This window comes from Polypterus senegalus, chromosome 5, assembly GCF_016835505.1.
Source record: "Polypterus senegalus isolate Bchr_013 chromosome 5, ASM1683550v1, whole genome shotgun sequence".
NCBI lineage: Eukaryota > Metazoa > Chordata > Cladistia > Polypteriformes > Polypteridae > Polypterus > Polypterus senegalus.
In genome coordinates this window covers 12,179,307-12,195,433 of record NC_053158.1, presented here as the reverse complement: position 1 = coordinate 12,195,433, position 16,127 = coordinate 12,179,307, and the positions used below count along the sequence as shown (strand labels likewise).

Genomic DNA, 16,127 nt, shown 5'->3' with positions numbered 1-16,127 from the left:
ACCCTTAATGATAGCAAATAATAATCATCATCATCATCACCACCATCATGACCGTGCCTGGTCTTCACGTCTGTACTCAAGTTATAGAATAAGATCTTGGCCATCAACAACCTTGCCATTCCAGTGTCCATGTCTATGATCTGAGACTGAGAGGATGGACACCAAGACCAAGATGCTCCTGACCATGCATGGACCTCACCATCCAAAATCAGATCCCAAGCCGCTTTATATGAAGACATGGAACGGTTACTGCAGACTCATGTTTACGTACAACAGGGCCATCAATGGTTTGCACAACTACATTGAGTTCAGCAGAGATAAGTTCACCAAGCTCATAAAGATCCTTGAGGCCACCAGAGCAGCTGGTAAGGAAATCAAAAACAAGTGCTCACCAGTGCAGCCAAACTACTGAGAAAAAATCCACTGCACACAACCAGATCTACCATAGTTTTGATAGACCATTAGCTGACAAAAGAGCAAGTGTAGCATGGCTGAACATCCTCAGGCTCAAGGTAGAGATTAAACACAATTGTTGCAGCTGAAGACCAGTCCCACAACACCAGGTACGACCAGTGGAACATCTGGAAGCAACAGGACGATAAGAAGTTCAGAAAGAGCAGCAGAGATTGTCTGCAATATCATCAGTGGGTGTACAACCCTGGCTTCTGTATATGATACACAGCCATACATAAACTGGCACAACAGGGTTGCCAACTATTGGCATGCTAGGTGGACAAATGCATGAGAAATGGTACCAGCACATGTTTAAATGCTGTTGTCAACATCGGGAAAACTACGATCGTGTGGGACTTGGCAGTGCACACCGATCATAATATTTCAGCTAACTGTTTAGATATGGTGGTCCATCCCAAGGAGGAGAAGCAATGCCTGCTGTTTAGTGTAGTGGTCCCAGATGGCAACAACATTCTGCTCAAACAAGCTGAAAAACAGAGTAGACATTTACATTTGGAGATCAAAATCAGCAGGATGTGAGGCAAAAGGACCTGCGTTGCGTATGTGGTGATTGGGGTCATAGTACCATCAAGAAAGGATCCGATAAGAATTTGCATGTGCTGACAAGACAACACAGAGCCAAAGTTGTCAAGACGTTTGGACTTCAAACCTGTTGTGGGTTTAAAATCCCACTACTGACACTGTGTGACCACAAACAAGTCGCTTCACCCGCCTGTAGTTCAATTGGAATAACAAAATAAATGGAAGCAATTGTATCTCTCACATGTTGTAAGTTGCCTTGGATAAAAGCATCAGCTAAATAATAATAATACGTTAATGCTCTGTAAAGTGCTGGGTTAGACCTCAGGTTCCTGGTTGAGAGACAGACACTTATGGCAACCTCAGGCAAATTCCTGTAATAAAATATTAATAATACATAGACAAAAATAAAGGAATTGGAAAAAAAAGAATATCCTGGGTAGCTACAGGGGGAAAGGATGGGGAAAAAACAGTAATTCTATAGACTTGCACTCACAATATGTTATGAGATTTAACTCTTAAAATTTGTCTGAATTAATAAAATAAATAAACAGAAATGCTACTGCTAGACAGGTTAACAGACCCTGCTCACAAAATAATTGAATTGATAAAGACAGGCAACGGTAGATGTGTATAGATCTTCCAATTAAGCAAACACAGGCACACAGAGGCAGACCTTGGGCCATTGAAAATCACAGAGACAAAGCAACTTTTGTTCGCCACTCCTAGGCTTACAGATATATTAAGCAGAAAATTACTTTCTGAGCAATAGCTGGCAGGCAGTCATCTAATGATCCATCCATCAACAGATGCAGTGTGAATGTGAATTATTGCTCTATCAGCCTATATTTCTTATACATGCACATAACATTCATGAAGAATGACAACTGATAGATGACTAAAAGTCAGGAAAGCAGTATTTGGGGATAAACAATCAAACTGGAATGAAAGAAACCCTTTTTCCCTGTGTGTACAAAATGTCTGTATAACATAAATAGAATATCTGACTTTTTATAATTCTGTTTCTTCGCTTTTAATTAAATAAGCAGTACTTCTTTTTTATTTCAATAAAATGAAGCAGACTTAGCTATATGATGTACTTTAAAATGCTTTAGTTGGCAGATAAACAATCAAAAAATGCAAGAAGAGACTGGTGATAAAACCAACTGATGTTCTTGTGCATATGTAGAGTATATATACAGTCATATGAAAAAGTTTGGGAAGCCCTCTCAGCCTGCATAATAATTGACTCTCCTTTCAACAAAATAGATAACAGTGGTATGTCTTTCATTTCTTATGAACATCTGAGTACTGGGTTGTTTTCCGAACAAAGATGTTTAGTGAAGCAGTATTTAGTTGTATGAAATTAAATCAAATGTGAAAAACTGGCTGTGCAAAAATGTGGGTCTCCTTGTCATTTTGTTCATTTGAACACCTGTCACTGTGTAGCGGTGCCACATAGTGTTTAAATGTCAGTGCTGTGTGTGTCTCGTTTTCATTGTCCCATTGACTGCGTTGTGTGTATCAGTAAATGTTGTCCCCGTAAAGGAGGACGGATGATGGGAGGAGTTCACAATCACTTACCTGGAAAACACCTGTATATCAATTAATCAATTACTGCCGTCACGGATTATTTAAGGAGAAGAGGAGGAGACGAAAAGGGAGACCAGCACGAGGAGAGAGAAGGAGAACAACCAATAACGCATTCACGATTACAACCTGCCTGCCGTTTCATTCCATTGCGCTATCATCCAGTTTGTATTTCATTCATCCGGACTGCCTTTCAACCTGCTTACCGCTGAAGACCCCGGGGTCGAATCATCATTCGCCGCACGCCGAGGAATCACGGTGAGGTTATTCCAAACGCCGGGAAATACGAACATTACTATCGTCATTAATCAGTACCCGTATTCAGGACATTTATTTCACGTACCGGACTCAAGTTCATGATCATTCCGTTTGCCAGCCATTTGTCGTTTGTGTGGTGTGTGTCATAGGTAACGTGGACAAGGGAGGGGATTTATATATATATATTGTCGGGTTTGCTGTGGGATTGTTGGGGTGGAGGAATATTTGAGTGTACATTTGTCTTGTGGCGTGTCTTGTCCCATTTAATACATTTATTCTTGTTTCCTTTTACATTCTGCTTATTGTCTTTGCTTTTCAAACCGTCGATTGTGGGGAAAGTTAATCTGTGTAGGAGTACGGCTTGACAGGAAAAGGTTTCTCAGTCAATTATCCAGGCCACAGGTCTTGGAGGTGTAGCTGCCGGCTGGGAATAAGGGGTCGGCCGTTACAACTGCTCAATGCTGATTACTTACAACACCAAATTGGTTGGATGAGCTCGATACGCCTTGAACTTCATAGACAGGAGTGTCCAATCATGAGTGGTAAAAGATATTTAAGGTGGTCAATTGCAAGTTGTGCTTCACTTTGACTCTCCTCTGAAGAGTGACAGACAGCATGGGATCCTCAAAGCAACTCTCCAAAGATCTGAAAACAAAGAGTGTTGAGTCTCCTGGTTTATGGGAAGGCTACAAAAAGCTATCTCAGAGGTTTAAACTGTCAGTTTCAACTGTAAGGAATGAAATCAGGAAATGGAAGGCCACAGGCACAGTTCCTGTTAAACCCAGTAGGTCTGGCAGGTCATGAAAAATACAGCAGTGGCATGCTTTGGACTGATGAGAAAAACATTGAGTTATTTGGTCATAACAAAAAGCGCTTTGCGGAAGAAGAACGTATTTCAAGAAAAGCACCTGCTACCTACTGTTAAATTTGGTGGAGGTTCCATCATGCTGTGGGGCTGTGTGGCTAGTTCAGGGACTGGGACCCTTGTTAAAGTCGAGGGTTGGATGAATTCAATCCAATATCCACAAATTCTTCAGGATAATGTTCAGGCATCAATCACAAAGTTGACGTTATGCAGGGGTTGGATATTCCAACAAGACAATGACCCAAAACACAATTTGAAATCTACAAAGGCATTCATGCAGAGGGAGAAGTACAATATTCTGGAACGGCCGTCACTGTCCACTGACTTGAATATCATCGAAAATCTATGGGATGATTTGAAGCAGGCTGTCTAAGCTCAGCAGCCATCAAATTCAACTGAACTTGAGAGATTTTGTGTGGAAGAATCGTCAGAAATACCTCCATCCAGAATCCAGACACTCATCAAAGGCTATAGGAGGACAGCGTCTGGAGGCTCAACTAAATATTGTCATATCTCTCTTGGGGTGCCCACATTTATGCACCTGTCTAATTTTGTTATGATGCATATTGCATATTTTCTGTTAATCTAATAAACTTAATGTCACTGATGAAATACTACTGTTTCCATAAGGCATGTCATATATTAAGAGGAAGTTGATCCATTAAAAGCTCAGTCAATGACAACAAAAATCCCAACCCTTTACATATGATTGTATATATGTATGTATACATATATATATATACTGTATGTATAAACATATATACTAGCTGTATAAGCTTGTGCTGTAAAAAGCCTGGGCTCCCAGAAGCAATGGATTCTGGCACTTCAATCAATCAATCTCATCAGTTGTGCATTAGTGACTAAGCGATCTTCTCTTTCATCGGTGGTTTCATTTTGCCGATGAGCTCGCCTCACTTGTGTATTAGCGGCCGCCAAGCGAGTTACCCTCCGAGTCCAGAGCCACGATCACAACATTATAACAGGCACCTTCCAAGCAACAGCAAGTTAACATTTCTAAATCTGTTTTCTATTTTATCTGAATAGATACCAGCAGAAACATTTTTTTTATCAGGGAGCAGCATACACAGTCGTATGTTCAGTAGCAACTCTTTGAGGGCTGATATTTTTTCCAAAAAACTCAAAGCAATGGTTCCACACATAAATCAATATAAAACATCTGTTGCTGCCTGTTTGCAGTTTGCGGCAGCAGCAGCAGCAGGAATGCATGGTGGGCTGACTGCCTGGCCGTCTTTGTGAGATGGGTGCACGCGGGTGGCAGTTGCAGTGAGACGCAATCTGGTTTGTACCTTCTGACATCGTGACTGTCCTCCCAGGCGAACGTTGCCATATGTGCATCAGCTACACAAATGTGTGCAGCACCACAATCAGCTGGGGACCGATCAGCTGACGCCAGTACCTCACTTTCGTTTTTTATCTCCATCTCCAGATCACTTGTATCAAAATCGGAGTCCAACAAATCAGAGTCTGATTCAGTCATAATACGATAAAAGTTTTGCTTTGAGAATTCACTTTGGTATCTCCCCACATGCCATTTTAGAAGCTGTTTGCTCTTCGCTACTCACATACGTGCAGGGACTCGAGGTCAAATCAACAATGCTAAATGTCCTTCCAGCAAAAGCATATCAAAAAGCGATGTAACAAAAAGATCATTGATCTCTATCGATTGCTAGCTAAAGAGGCTTTCAATATAATAATAATAATAATAATAATAAAAACTGCATTAATGCACGATAAAATAATTGTTGGCGTTAATTAATTGTGTTAACAAGATAATAATGCATTAACTTGCCCAGCCCTAATATTGTGGAAGTGTGTGTGTTTGTCCGTTCCAGGAGTGAGAGGTGGAGTTAGGCTAAGGGCTCCAACTCCGAGGATACACAAGCGAGGTCAGTATGTCGGCAAAGCGAAACCTCCGAAGAAAGAGTCACTCGCTTAGCAGCTAATACAGAAGCAAGGCGAGCACATCGTCAAAACACTATCCCTTTTACTTTTCCTCCTGCTGCTAATACACAAGAGAGGCGAGCACGTCGGCAAAACGAAACCTCCGAAGAAAAACAAAGTTGCTTAGCTGCTAACATTGGCAAAACGGTATCCCTTTTACTTTTCCTCCTGCCGCTAATACACAAGCGAGGCGAGCACGTCGGCAAAATGAATCCTCCTTGGAGAGAGATGCCCAGAGTAGTTCCTTTCAATTACCAGACATCTCTACATTTTAAAAAAATTTTTTCTGATGATTTCAATAGTTTTTACAGCACAGACTTATGCGGCTAGTATATATTTATAGATTTAGACCAATTTCCAGAGACCTGTTTTCACATTGATATTAAAGAGTCAAATTAAATCCACTTTAATTTGATGCTATGAAGAAGTAAAATGTGAATTCTTCTATGGGGGTGTATATGTTTTATAGATAGCGCTGGGATACTTTTGTTTGAAAGACTCTGCAGCTAAATGTATGAACATAAGACAACAGATTATTCTGGACTGGGGCATACAATAAATGATACCTGTTTGTACAAAGCCGCTTTCCTTTTTGAAACTGATAAAAAAAAAATGATGTCATTACAGACAAAAACAAGGTATTTTCTATATAACAATAATTCTATAAAGTCTAAATGCACTTGCTTTAGAAGATTCTTTTTTCTTGGACTAATAAATGAATTGCACTCATTTGTTATGTACTGTTGACTTTCTGCTGCAATGTCTTTGGTACGGTGAATTAACAAAACACAGTGAATTGTCCTCTGGGTAGGATTCACTGGTCTGGAATAATTTACTGCATTTTGACAAATTTAGAAATAACTTTGTATATTTAAAGGTGAATTTTCAGTGGTAGCAAATGACAGTGCTCACCCTGTAGTATACTACATAAAAGGCACACGTCTCCATATAGTGTGGAGCATTTCACAATAATAGTAACTAATTGCACAAAACTTGATGTGTCGTCCTGTAAATGGGAGAAAAATCAATAAAGCTGCTTGCGTGTCACACACTCCTCATTTATTTCTTGTGGCACTACTTGTAGAAAGCTATGTGCTTAGTTTTTTCGTTAGTTTATCGTGCTGTTCTTCTCATTGTGATTCATCACTGCCATGCACTCATTTATTCTACTTTCCTAAATGTATATTTCATCTTATATCACTTATGTCCAGTAAATAGAGTTACCGTATCTAACTTGTCACTTTCTGAAAGTACTCAGACCCCTTCACTTTCTGCACACTTTATTGTGTTTTAGATTTCATTTTAAATAGATAAATTTGCCATTTTTGCCCATCAATGTAGAATTAATAACCCATAACGTCAAAGTGAAAACATGCTTGTAGAAAAGTTTGCAAATTTATTAAAAATCAGAAACAGAAACCTTAATTCATAGAAATGTTCAGACCCTTAATTCCGTATTTTGTAGACCTCAATTATTCGTATGAAAGAAAGAAAGACGGAGGTGGCTGGTGAAAGAAGGGAAAGAGAGAAAGAAAGAAAGACGGAGGTGGCTGGTGAAAGAAGGACGGAGGTTGCAGCAGGAGGCGAGCAAGTCGGTGCAGGAGAGCGAGTGAGCGAGAGTTAAGCTCGCGGCAGCTGAGCAGGCAGCCCGGGTGTTTGGCTGACACCCGGGGAAGTAGTACATGTGGTCACTACCGTAGAGATTACTTTATGAAGGACGGGAGTGACCGGAAGGCGCAGTACTCTCCGCGGAAGGTAGTGGGAGTCAGGACTTGGGACGTGGTGTTCCATGCGTGAGAACCTTGGCCGTTAGGGGAATCCCAAGTAGCTGTCTGGAGGAGCCGACCGGAGCCAAGGATCGGTAAGGCAACTGACAACAGACGCAGGCACTGAGAAGGTCAGCTGCATAGAGAGCATCTCGCCTGCTGTAAAGCCCAACCGGGAGAAGCAGGTGAGACGCTAGTTTAAAAGGAGCACCGGGCTTGTCATTGATTTTAAAGACTGCTTCCTGATGAACGTTTTAACCTCGTTTTAAAGGATTGTTTTTCATATTCTATTGATTTTTAACCTCCACGTTTTCTTTAATGGATTATTTATTTAACTTTGAAAAGCACTGCATTTACTTTGAACACTGTTTTTGATTGACTGTTTTTTTGCACTTTTAAACCATCCCCTTGCTCAAATGTTATGTTGTTGCCTCACTGTCTAGCTCATCGGTAGCATTACCGACGGTGTTGGGTTCAAAGGCTCCCGAACAGCGGATGGGAGCATGGAGCAGAACCCACATCGTCACACACTTATGATGACAAGTGGCACAAACCAGATTGCTTTGCATTATGACTGCCACAGCCACCCACCTGCTGCTCAAAGACAGTCATGTATTCCCGCTGGCCATTGAGCCGCCCCCACGCAGCTCCTGTTGCCAGAGACGCCAACAGCAGCCACAGCACACAGCAACATTCATTTTATGTTGATTTATATGTGAAAACATTGCTTTATGTACTTTTTAGAATAAATAATAAATATTCAGCTCTCAAAGAGTTAAAGTATGTAGGTAATGGTTATAATTGGAGACATTTTCAAATTGTAAGAGTTCTTTTTTGGGAATCATTTGAGTCTATGCATTTGAATTGAATTTAGTTAATTCTTTTATGGGTGCCCCATGATTTTATTTTTAGTCACATATGACCAAAAAAACCTTAGTACAAGAAAAAAATATTTTAGTGCATTTTTGAATAAAATTGTATCACTTAAAAAATCTTTTTTTTAAATATATATTTTTATATTCATTTTTTACTTGCTTCTAGATCCTTCAGAAAAGGAACAGACAGTATTTGCAGTCTAGTACTTTTACTGTCGCCGTGCTACAAATGTCTTGCTAGAAGAAAGTGCAGCCCATCTTATTTCAGATCCCCCTTATCCGATGTGCAGTCACATACAGTATAGCCCAGTAGCAATGAGTACGATTTTACCCCAGATGGGACACAGAGGGTGTATGAAAATGCACAAACACACCCTCGGGTGATTCAATACCGCAATTTAACCAGACAGCATATTAGACAGAAGGCGTCGTTTGTGGAGCCGCATGCTGTGAGGCAGAAGTAACTGCCGTGCCACCTTGCCAGCCCTTTAATGCGAAAGACTGTTTAATGTTTATAATTTGAACAAAAGAGTTTAATACACTAAACAAATGACTCTGATATGGTATGACCAAGGTGACCCTATAATGAACCATGCAACCTACTAAGATTTTTACTTAAAAAAACAAAATGAAGTAACATTCTTTAAATATTTTGTAGTGTAGCCTTTGTCACTAAGCACAGGATTTCAAATTCCATTGCTGTCAGTTCAATCCACAACACTGGCATCTTTTCTGATCCTCACAACATCATTTTGATTGTAAAGAGTAAGGCACATGTGAAAAATAAGGATGTACCTTCAGAGTACGACGTTTGGCATAGAAAGGATTTTTGTTCATTTATTTAAAATGGCAAAATAACATGTAATGGGAGTTCATGATGGCACGTCTTTGAATGGCTGCAGAAAACACATTCAGATTTCCAATTGTAGGCCGTGAAGCCAGGATAGAAAAGTATTAAGATAAAGGGGGGTGGACACATACTGGTGGGCTGCTGTGCTTCTCTAAAATCCTACCTACTGGACAGTATTTAGTCACCTTCACCTTCACATTTTTTGCTATGTTGCAGCCTTATGCTAAAATTACTGCAATTTATTTTTTCCTCATCAATCAACACTCAATATCCCAGGATAATAAAACCAACTTATTGAAAAAATAAAAATTTGACACAATATTTTAGAGCCTTTGCAATGACGCTTGAAATTTTACCTCAGGTGCATCCCATTGTGTCGATCAGCACTTGTTGGGAGTCTACCTGTGGTCAAGTCAAGTGATTGGATGTGATTAGGAAAGGCACCCACCTGTCTTTAGGAGGTCACCCAGTTGGCAAAGTTTACCATAAAGTTAAAGGAATTGGCGGCAAAGCTTAGAGACAGAATTAGGTTGGGACATAGTTTAGGGGCTACAAAAGTATCTTCCATAGAATTTAGAACATTAGGACACTCTAGACGAGAACAAACCATTCAGCCCAACAAAGCTCGCCACTCATATCCACTTATTTCTTTCAAAAAAACACCAACGTCCCTAAAGTCTTTCTGTCTACTACACTAATTGGTAGCATATTCCAATTGTCTATCATTCTTTGTGTAAAGAAAAGCTTCCTAATTTTTGTGCGAAATATCCCCTTAACAAGTTTCCAACTGTGTCCCCGTGTTCTTGGTTAACTTATTTCAAAATAAAAGTCTTGATCCACTGGACTAATTCCCTTCATAATTTTAAACACTTCAGTCAGGTCTCCTCTTAATCTTCTTTTGCTTTTAATCTTTCCTCATAACTAATCCCCTGTAGCCCTGGAATCAGCCAAGTCACTCTTCTCTGGACATTTTCTAGTGCTGCTATGTCCTTTTTGTAGCCTGGAGACCAAAATTGCACCCATGACTCCAGATGAGGCCTCACCAGTAGGTTATAAATCTTCAACATAACCTCCTGTGACTTGTCCTCCACACATCAAGGTGCTATATAACCTAACGTTCTTTTAGCCTTCTTGATGGCATCTGAACACTGTCTGGAAGTCGATAGCTTACAGTCCACTATGACTCCTAAATCCTTCTCATAAGGTGTACTCTCGATTTTCCGACCACCCATTGTGTATTCAAACCTAACATTTTTACTTCCTATGTGTAATACTTTGCATTTACTGACATTAAACTTCATCTGCCATAGATCTGCCTAAGCCTGTATGCTGTCCAAGTCTTTCTGTAATGATATAATGGATTCCAAATTATCTGCTAATCACCTATCTTAGTATCATCTGCAGACTTAACCATCCATCCATCCATTATCCAACCCGCTATATCCTAACTACAGGGTCACGGTGGCCTGATGGAGCCAATCCCAGCCAACACAGGGCGCAAGGCACAAAACAAACCCCGGGCAGGGCACCAGCCCACCGCAGGAAACTTAACCAGCTTGTTTCTTATATTCCTATCTAAAACATTTATATATATTAAAAAGAGCAGAGGCCCTGGCACTGCCGCCTGCTGGTCACCACTCTTAACATCGGCCAATTCTGATGAGGTTCCTTGCACCATCACCTTCTGCTCACGGTGTCTGAGCCAATTCTGCCTCCATCTAAAAATATCACCCTGAACTCCCACTTCTTTTAATTTGATGCCCAACCTCTCATGTGGCACCTTATCGAATGTTTTCTGAAAGTCAAGATAAATAATATCATCTGCTCCACTTTGATCGTATCCTTTTGTTGCCTCCTCATAGAATTCCAGCATGTTAGTAAAACACGACCTCCCTCTTCTGAACCCATGCTGACTGATCAAAATAACTCCGGTCCTTGCCATGTGTTGCTCAATCTTGTCCTTAATAATTCATTACATTAATTTTCCTGTGATGCATGTTAAGCTTACTGACCTATAGTTGCACTTGCTAGCCTCCTTAAGAACTTGAGGGTAAATATTATCTGGTCCTGGTGATTTGTTTGATTATTTAATCTGAGCAGCGCTTCTCCCTGTACAATTTCCAAATTCCTCAGTACCTCCTTAGTAGTCCCTGTTGCTGCCCTCAGGTTATCTACTTGCTCACTTGTAAACACCTCAGAAAAATGTAAGTTTAGGGCATCCGCTATTTCATTGTCTGTATCTTTCAATTCCCCTTTACTATTTCTGATGCACTTGACCTCCTCCTTGACTGTTCTTTTACTACTAAAATGCTGAAAGAATCTCATATGGTCGTCTTTCGCCTTATCTGCTGTATTCCTCTCCAACTGTCTTTCAGCATCCCTGATGTCCTTCTTAATTGTTGCCCTCATGTTCTCATACACTCTACGATTCACTTTGCAGTTATTAGTCTTATATGCCTTTATAAATCAGTTTTTTCTTTTGCAACTGCTTTTTTAAATCTTTATTAATTCACTGTGGAGTTTTTTTTTAAATGTCCTATTAATTCCAATTTTAGGTATGTATCTGTCCTGCATTACACGTAACACATTTTTAAACCTGTTCCACTGCTCCTCGACTGTCTCCATACACACATCTTTTCACTGAAGGATGTTGGCTATATACAAAAATGAAAACAGCAGGACTCAATGAAAAGGTTATGAATGGGAAGTAAGGTTGAAAGCAAGAAAGAACAAGTGCAATGGAAACAAAGTTCTATCTGGTTGACCATCAACATAGTGCACACAAGGCCACATGACATGGCGAATGCCTTCATCAGAGAGGACCGATGGATTACATTGTCCCCTATTGTTGCACATTTGAATATCAGCTATGAATCTGCACAGACCATAGAACATGATCATTTAGGGGTACTGTATAGTTTGCACAAGATGTGTACCCAAACAGCATAAGCCAGCATTTTTGGTGAATTTCAGCAGGTTTCACTCTCTCTACCCAAAGAAATCTCACTACGGTGTGTTGTTCAGCAATGCAGAGGAGCGTCCGTATTCATTTGGCTTCAACTAGACTTATGGCAGAGTGCTGTGCTATGTGATGAGTGTTGTCACTACCCATAATCCATCACAAACGTGTGGAATGACATACCAAAAAGAAGATCTCATTCATATCATTTTGGTTTATCCTAGACAGCAAAATCAGAAAGAAATAAAATGGAGACATTGTCCTTGGTCTCCTGCTGCTCAGATTTGTCTCCTGAGGCAAAACAATACCCCGATGTTCTCATGAGGGTCTCCTCTTGTGTGTCAGCAAAGATCTCAGTAAAGTCACACAGTGGGCTAGGATTTTCCAAGTAGTGTCTTGAATTTTTTTTTTTTTGCAATTTGAAAGAATTTACATTTTTGTGAAATGTGTGGCAGGCTGCATTTTGTAGTAATACACTTTACTATGATTACAAAACTGTAGTGTTTGTTTCTGAACTAATATGATTGGTTGCTCTGAATTATATGGCTGTGTTTCAGTTAGATCCTACTCATTCGAGAAGAAAAGGCAGGTAGCGTGGTGTACCGGTTAAGACTTTGGACATCAAAATCCTGAGAATGTGGGTTCCAATCCCACCGCTGACACCAGTGTGTGACTTTGAGAAAGTTCATTTCAAGAGCCTGTGCTTCAATTAGCAACATAAATGCAGCCAATAGTATTTCATATGTTGTAAGTCACTTTGGATGGAGGCATCAGTACAATAATAAGTAAATATATGAAGTCTTTAAAGAGATTAAAACAAGACTAGAAAGAGATCTCAAAAATATACCACGCTTTTTTAAACCAGATTCTCAACTTTGACTGCTTTTACCTCCGCTGTATCTCCTGTCTTCTTTTTGTCTAAAGCTATTTCTTCTAAGGGATTTTAGGAGAAACATATGTGACAAAGTTGATTCTTAAATAAAACATAAACGAGAATCTCTTTTAAGTCTTATAAGCCATCAAAGTTCAACCTTTGCGCTTTGTCAGCTTCTAGCTGTTGCAGTTACCTCATCATTTTCAAAGGGCCTTTACTTTTTGATAAAATTCTAACAGGTTTACAAACAAATATCTAAGCAACTTGAAACAGCAATACACAAGGGATGTTCAAAAAGTTTCAGCACTTTTTTTTTACTTTTTTTTATTAAGAACTAGCCATCCCCCGCGTATTAGTGAAACAGGACAGTGAGGATGGCCCTGCCCAGCTCTTTACTCCTGACGTCACTCTTCCCCATCCCCTCGGCTCGCAGCCTCTGTCTTGGATTAGCACGAATATATCGCTCCTGCAAGCGAACTATGATTCTTAGTGCAATGAGAGAAGTCACAAAATCAACCGGAATGTTCAAGCAAATTATAAAAAAAAAAAAAAAGATTTAAATCTGTTATGTAGTTCCCTCGTTTGCTAACTAAGTGGAGTTAAGCTTACGCCCCGAGGCAGACGTGTGAGTGAGGAGGTAAAGCAGCCTGATGAGTCTCTCTCAGATTTGCGCTAATAAATCGGTACCGCAAGCGAATTATGATACTTAGCGCGATGAGAAAGTCGCAAAATCAACGGAATGTTCAAGCAAATTCTAGAAAAAAACCCGTTCTAAATCCGTTAAGCAGTTCTCTTGTGAAAAGCGGCCAGGCATACAAATGGGTCTAAAAACTATAAGAGATTTTGCACTTGGACTACAAAATTTTAAAGACCGTTTCTTAGTGCTCACCTATGGGCTAAGGGTAACCTACATTCCAAATTTGAAGTCCCAAGTCCTCATGGCTCGGATATTTCGTGATGAGTGTGTCAGTGGTATTTGACTTTTATATGTATAGATTTCAAAAACAAAACAACTTTTATAATAAACTGCAAGGGCAGCCAGCCTACCAGACAGAACTAGTCACATGACACTCTCATACACGACTAATTACTGCTCCTCCGGAAAGGTTTTAAATATCCCTCATACAATGTAACTAAGTGGTTAACTATTAGTGGAAAAAATGCACAAACTTACCTAACAATGTGAGGACGCAGGCTAATATTGCTATAAGTGCTCCTGTGCTAAGTCCAGCTGGTAGAATATATGCTTCGGCATTACAGGATTGGGCCGTGCCATCTGTATCACAGTCACAAACCCGAATTGTTAACGTGTTTGTGCTGCTTAGTGAAGGAGTCCCGCTGTCCACGATCAAGATTGGCAACTTATAAATTGATTGCTCTTGTCTTCTGAAGTCACTTCTTTTGGTAAGAATCGATGCAGTATTATCTAGAAATGACAAAGATATTGTTCATTAAAACAAGAACTAAAAACTATTAATAAAAATATCTTTAAAAATTCTTTCACCCCACAAAATAAAATCACAATTGCACAGAATTGTAAGTTATATGGTTATCTGCAGAGGAATGAATAATGTCTGACCAGGATAACCTGCACAGAATAGACGTAGACAAGTACAAAGTGCTACACGTGGGCAAAAAGAACATCAGCTATAAACACAAGATGACAGACACTGACCTACAGGAAGCAACCTCTAAAAAGGATTTAGGGAATTATGTTGCCACAGCATTTTTTTATTGACCAAAAAATCCACAGAAGCAATTAAAAAGGCAAGTTCTATCTATCTATCTAAAATGTTAGGTTATATCATTAAAACTGGTGTATATAAATCAAGGGGTGTTATGTTCAGACTATTCAATGCACTTTTAAGACCACATCTGGAGTATTGTGTGCAGTTCTGGTCACCACAGTACAAGAAAACATAACAGCACTTGAAGCTGTGCAGAGGAGAGTAACCAAGTGCATCCCAGGACTTGAAAACATGGCCTTACTGTGACAGACTCAGAGTATTAACACTAGAATTCCTGAAGCCTACGGAAAAAATCGTAATCCCGGTCCACCTTAAATCTCTTTGCACCTCTCCATTCAGTGTCTTTTGTTTTGTAAATGTTGTAAATGTATCGATTAGCATAAGTAGCCTGCTGTCCCATCCCCTGCCTTGACGGAGCTCAGCTCTCCCAGCTCAAGCCAAGGCTCTTTATCTGCGTGTGAGGAGCCTGGAGTTATAGAGGGTAAATAATACAGTATATCGTTATTTGGAATACATGCATTTCATGTGTTTTCCGTGTCTATAATGATCTGGGTAAGCATAAGATGAAAGAAAATGCAAGAAATGTTGAACACATACCTAAAGCAGAAACATTTTCAATGTTATGCTAATAATGATGAAAAGTGATTAATGTGTGAAGACTTTAGTTCAAATATCAAATAAACATGTGCGCTTTTATTCAAGAATACAACCAAAGAAAAGAAAAAGCATTCTATTTACATGTGGCTGTCAATGAGTTAAAAACGTAAGCTCAAATCTCAATCGACAGGAGTTTACACGTATTCTTGAATGGTGTAGAAGTAAGAAGTACTGCCTTATAACTCGAAGGTCCTGAGTTCAAGACCAGGCGCTCCGAGTTTTGAGAAGTGAGCTGCTTATGTTATGTTTTTTACTCATGTTCCACGCGCCCTCATGTAAGATGCGCACCCTAAGTTTTATAAAGAAAATTCGCGAAAATCGTTTTGCCCCGTGTACGATGCGTATTGTGATTGTACAGGAAGAGAGAGGGCACAAGCAAGCGAGAGAGAAAGAGCGCAAGTGCGTGAGCAAGCGAGGGAGCAAGAGAGAGAGAGAGAGAGAGAGAGAGCAAGCGAGCCCAAGCAGAAGAAGTAAACATTACAGAATTACATTTCCTCGTGTATGACGCGCACCTGATTTTCTAATGCTAATTTTCGGGAAAAATGTGCACGTGGTACACGCGTAAATACAATTTTATTTCTACAATATAATGCAAACACACATTTGTTTTGAGTCTGTCAAACCCGGTATAAATTTTGGCTAATGTGAAAGTTAGCGCTTGTTTTTTTATTATTCAGTTTTATTTTCTCAGTGACATTCACGTGGTATAATGAACTTGCCTCTCCCTCTC

At 39.8% G+C, this 16,127-nt stretch overlaps 1 protein-coding gene across 1 annotated transcript in view; it reads right to left on the bottom strand.

Moving 5' to 3' along the window:
• The window catches only part of cdh7a (cadherin 7a), a 262,279-nt gene that overhangs the window by 14,012 nt on the left and 232,140 nt on the right, over positions 1-16,127 (bottom strand). The window contains exon 10 of the mRNA XM_039754344.1: positions 14,167-14,418. Within this exon, the coding sequence (XP_039610278.1) occupies positions 14,167-14,418 (252 nt within the window). The remainder of the gene's footprint in view (positions 1-14,166; positions 14,419-16,127) is intronic.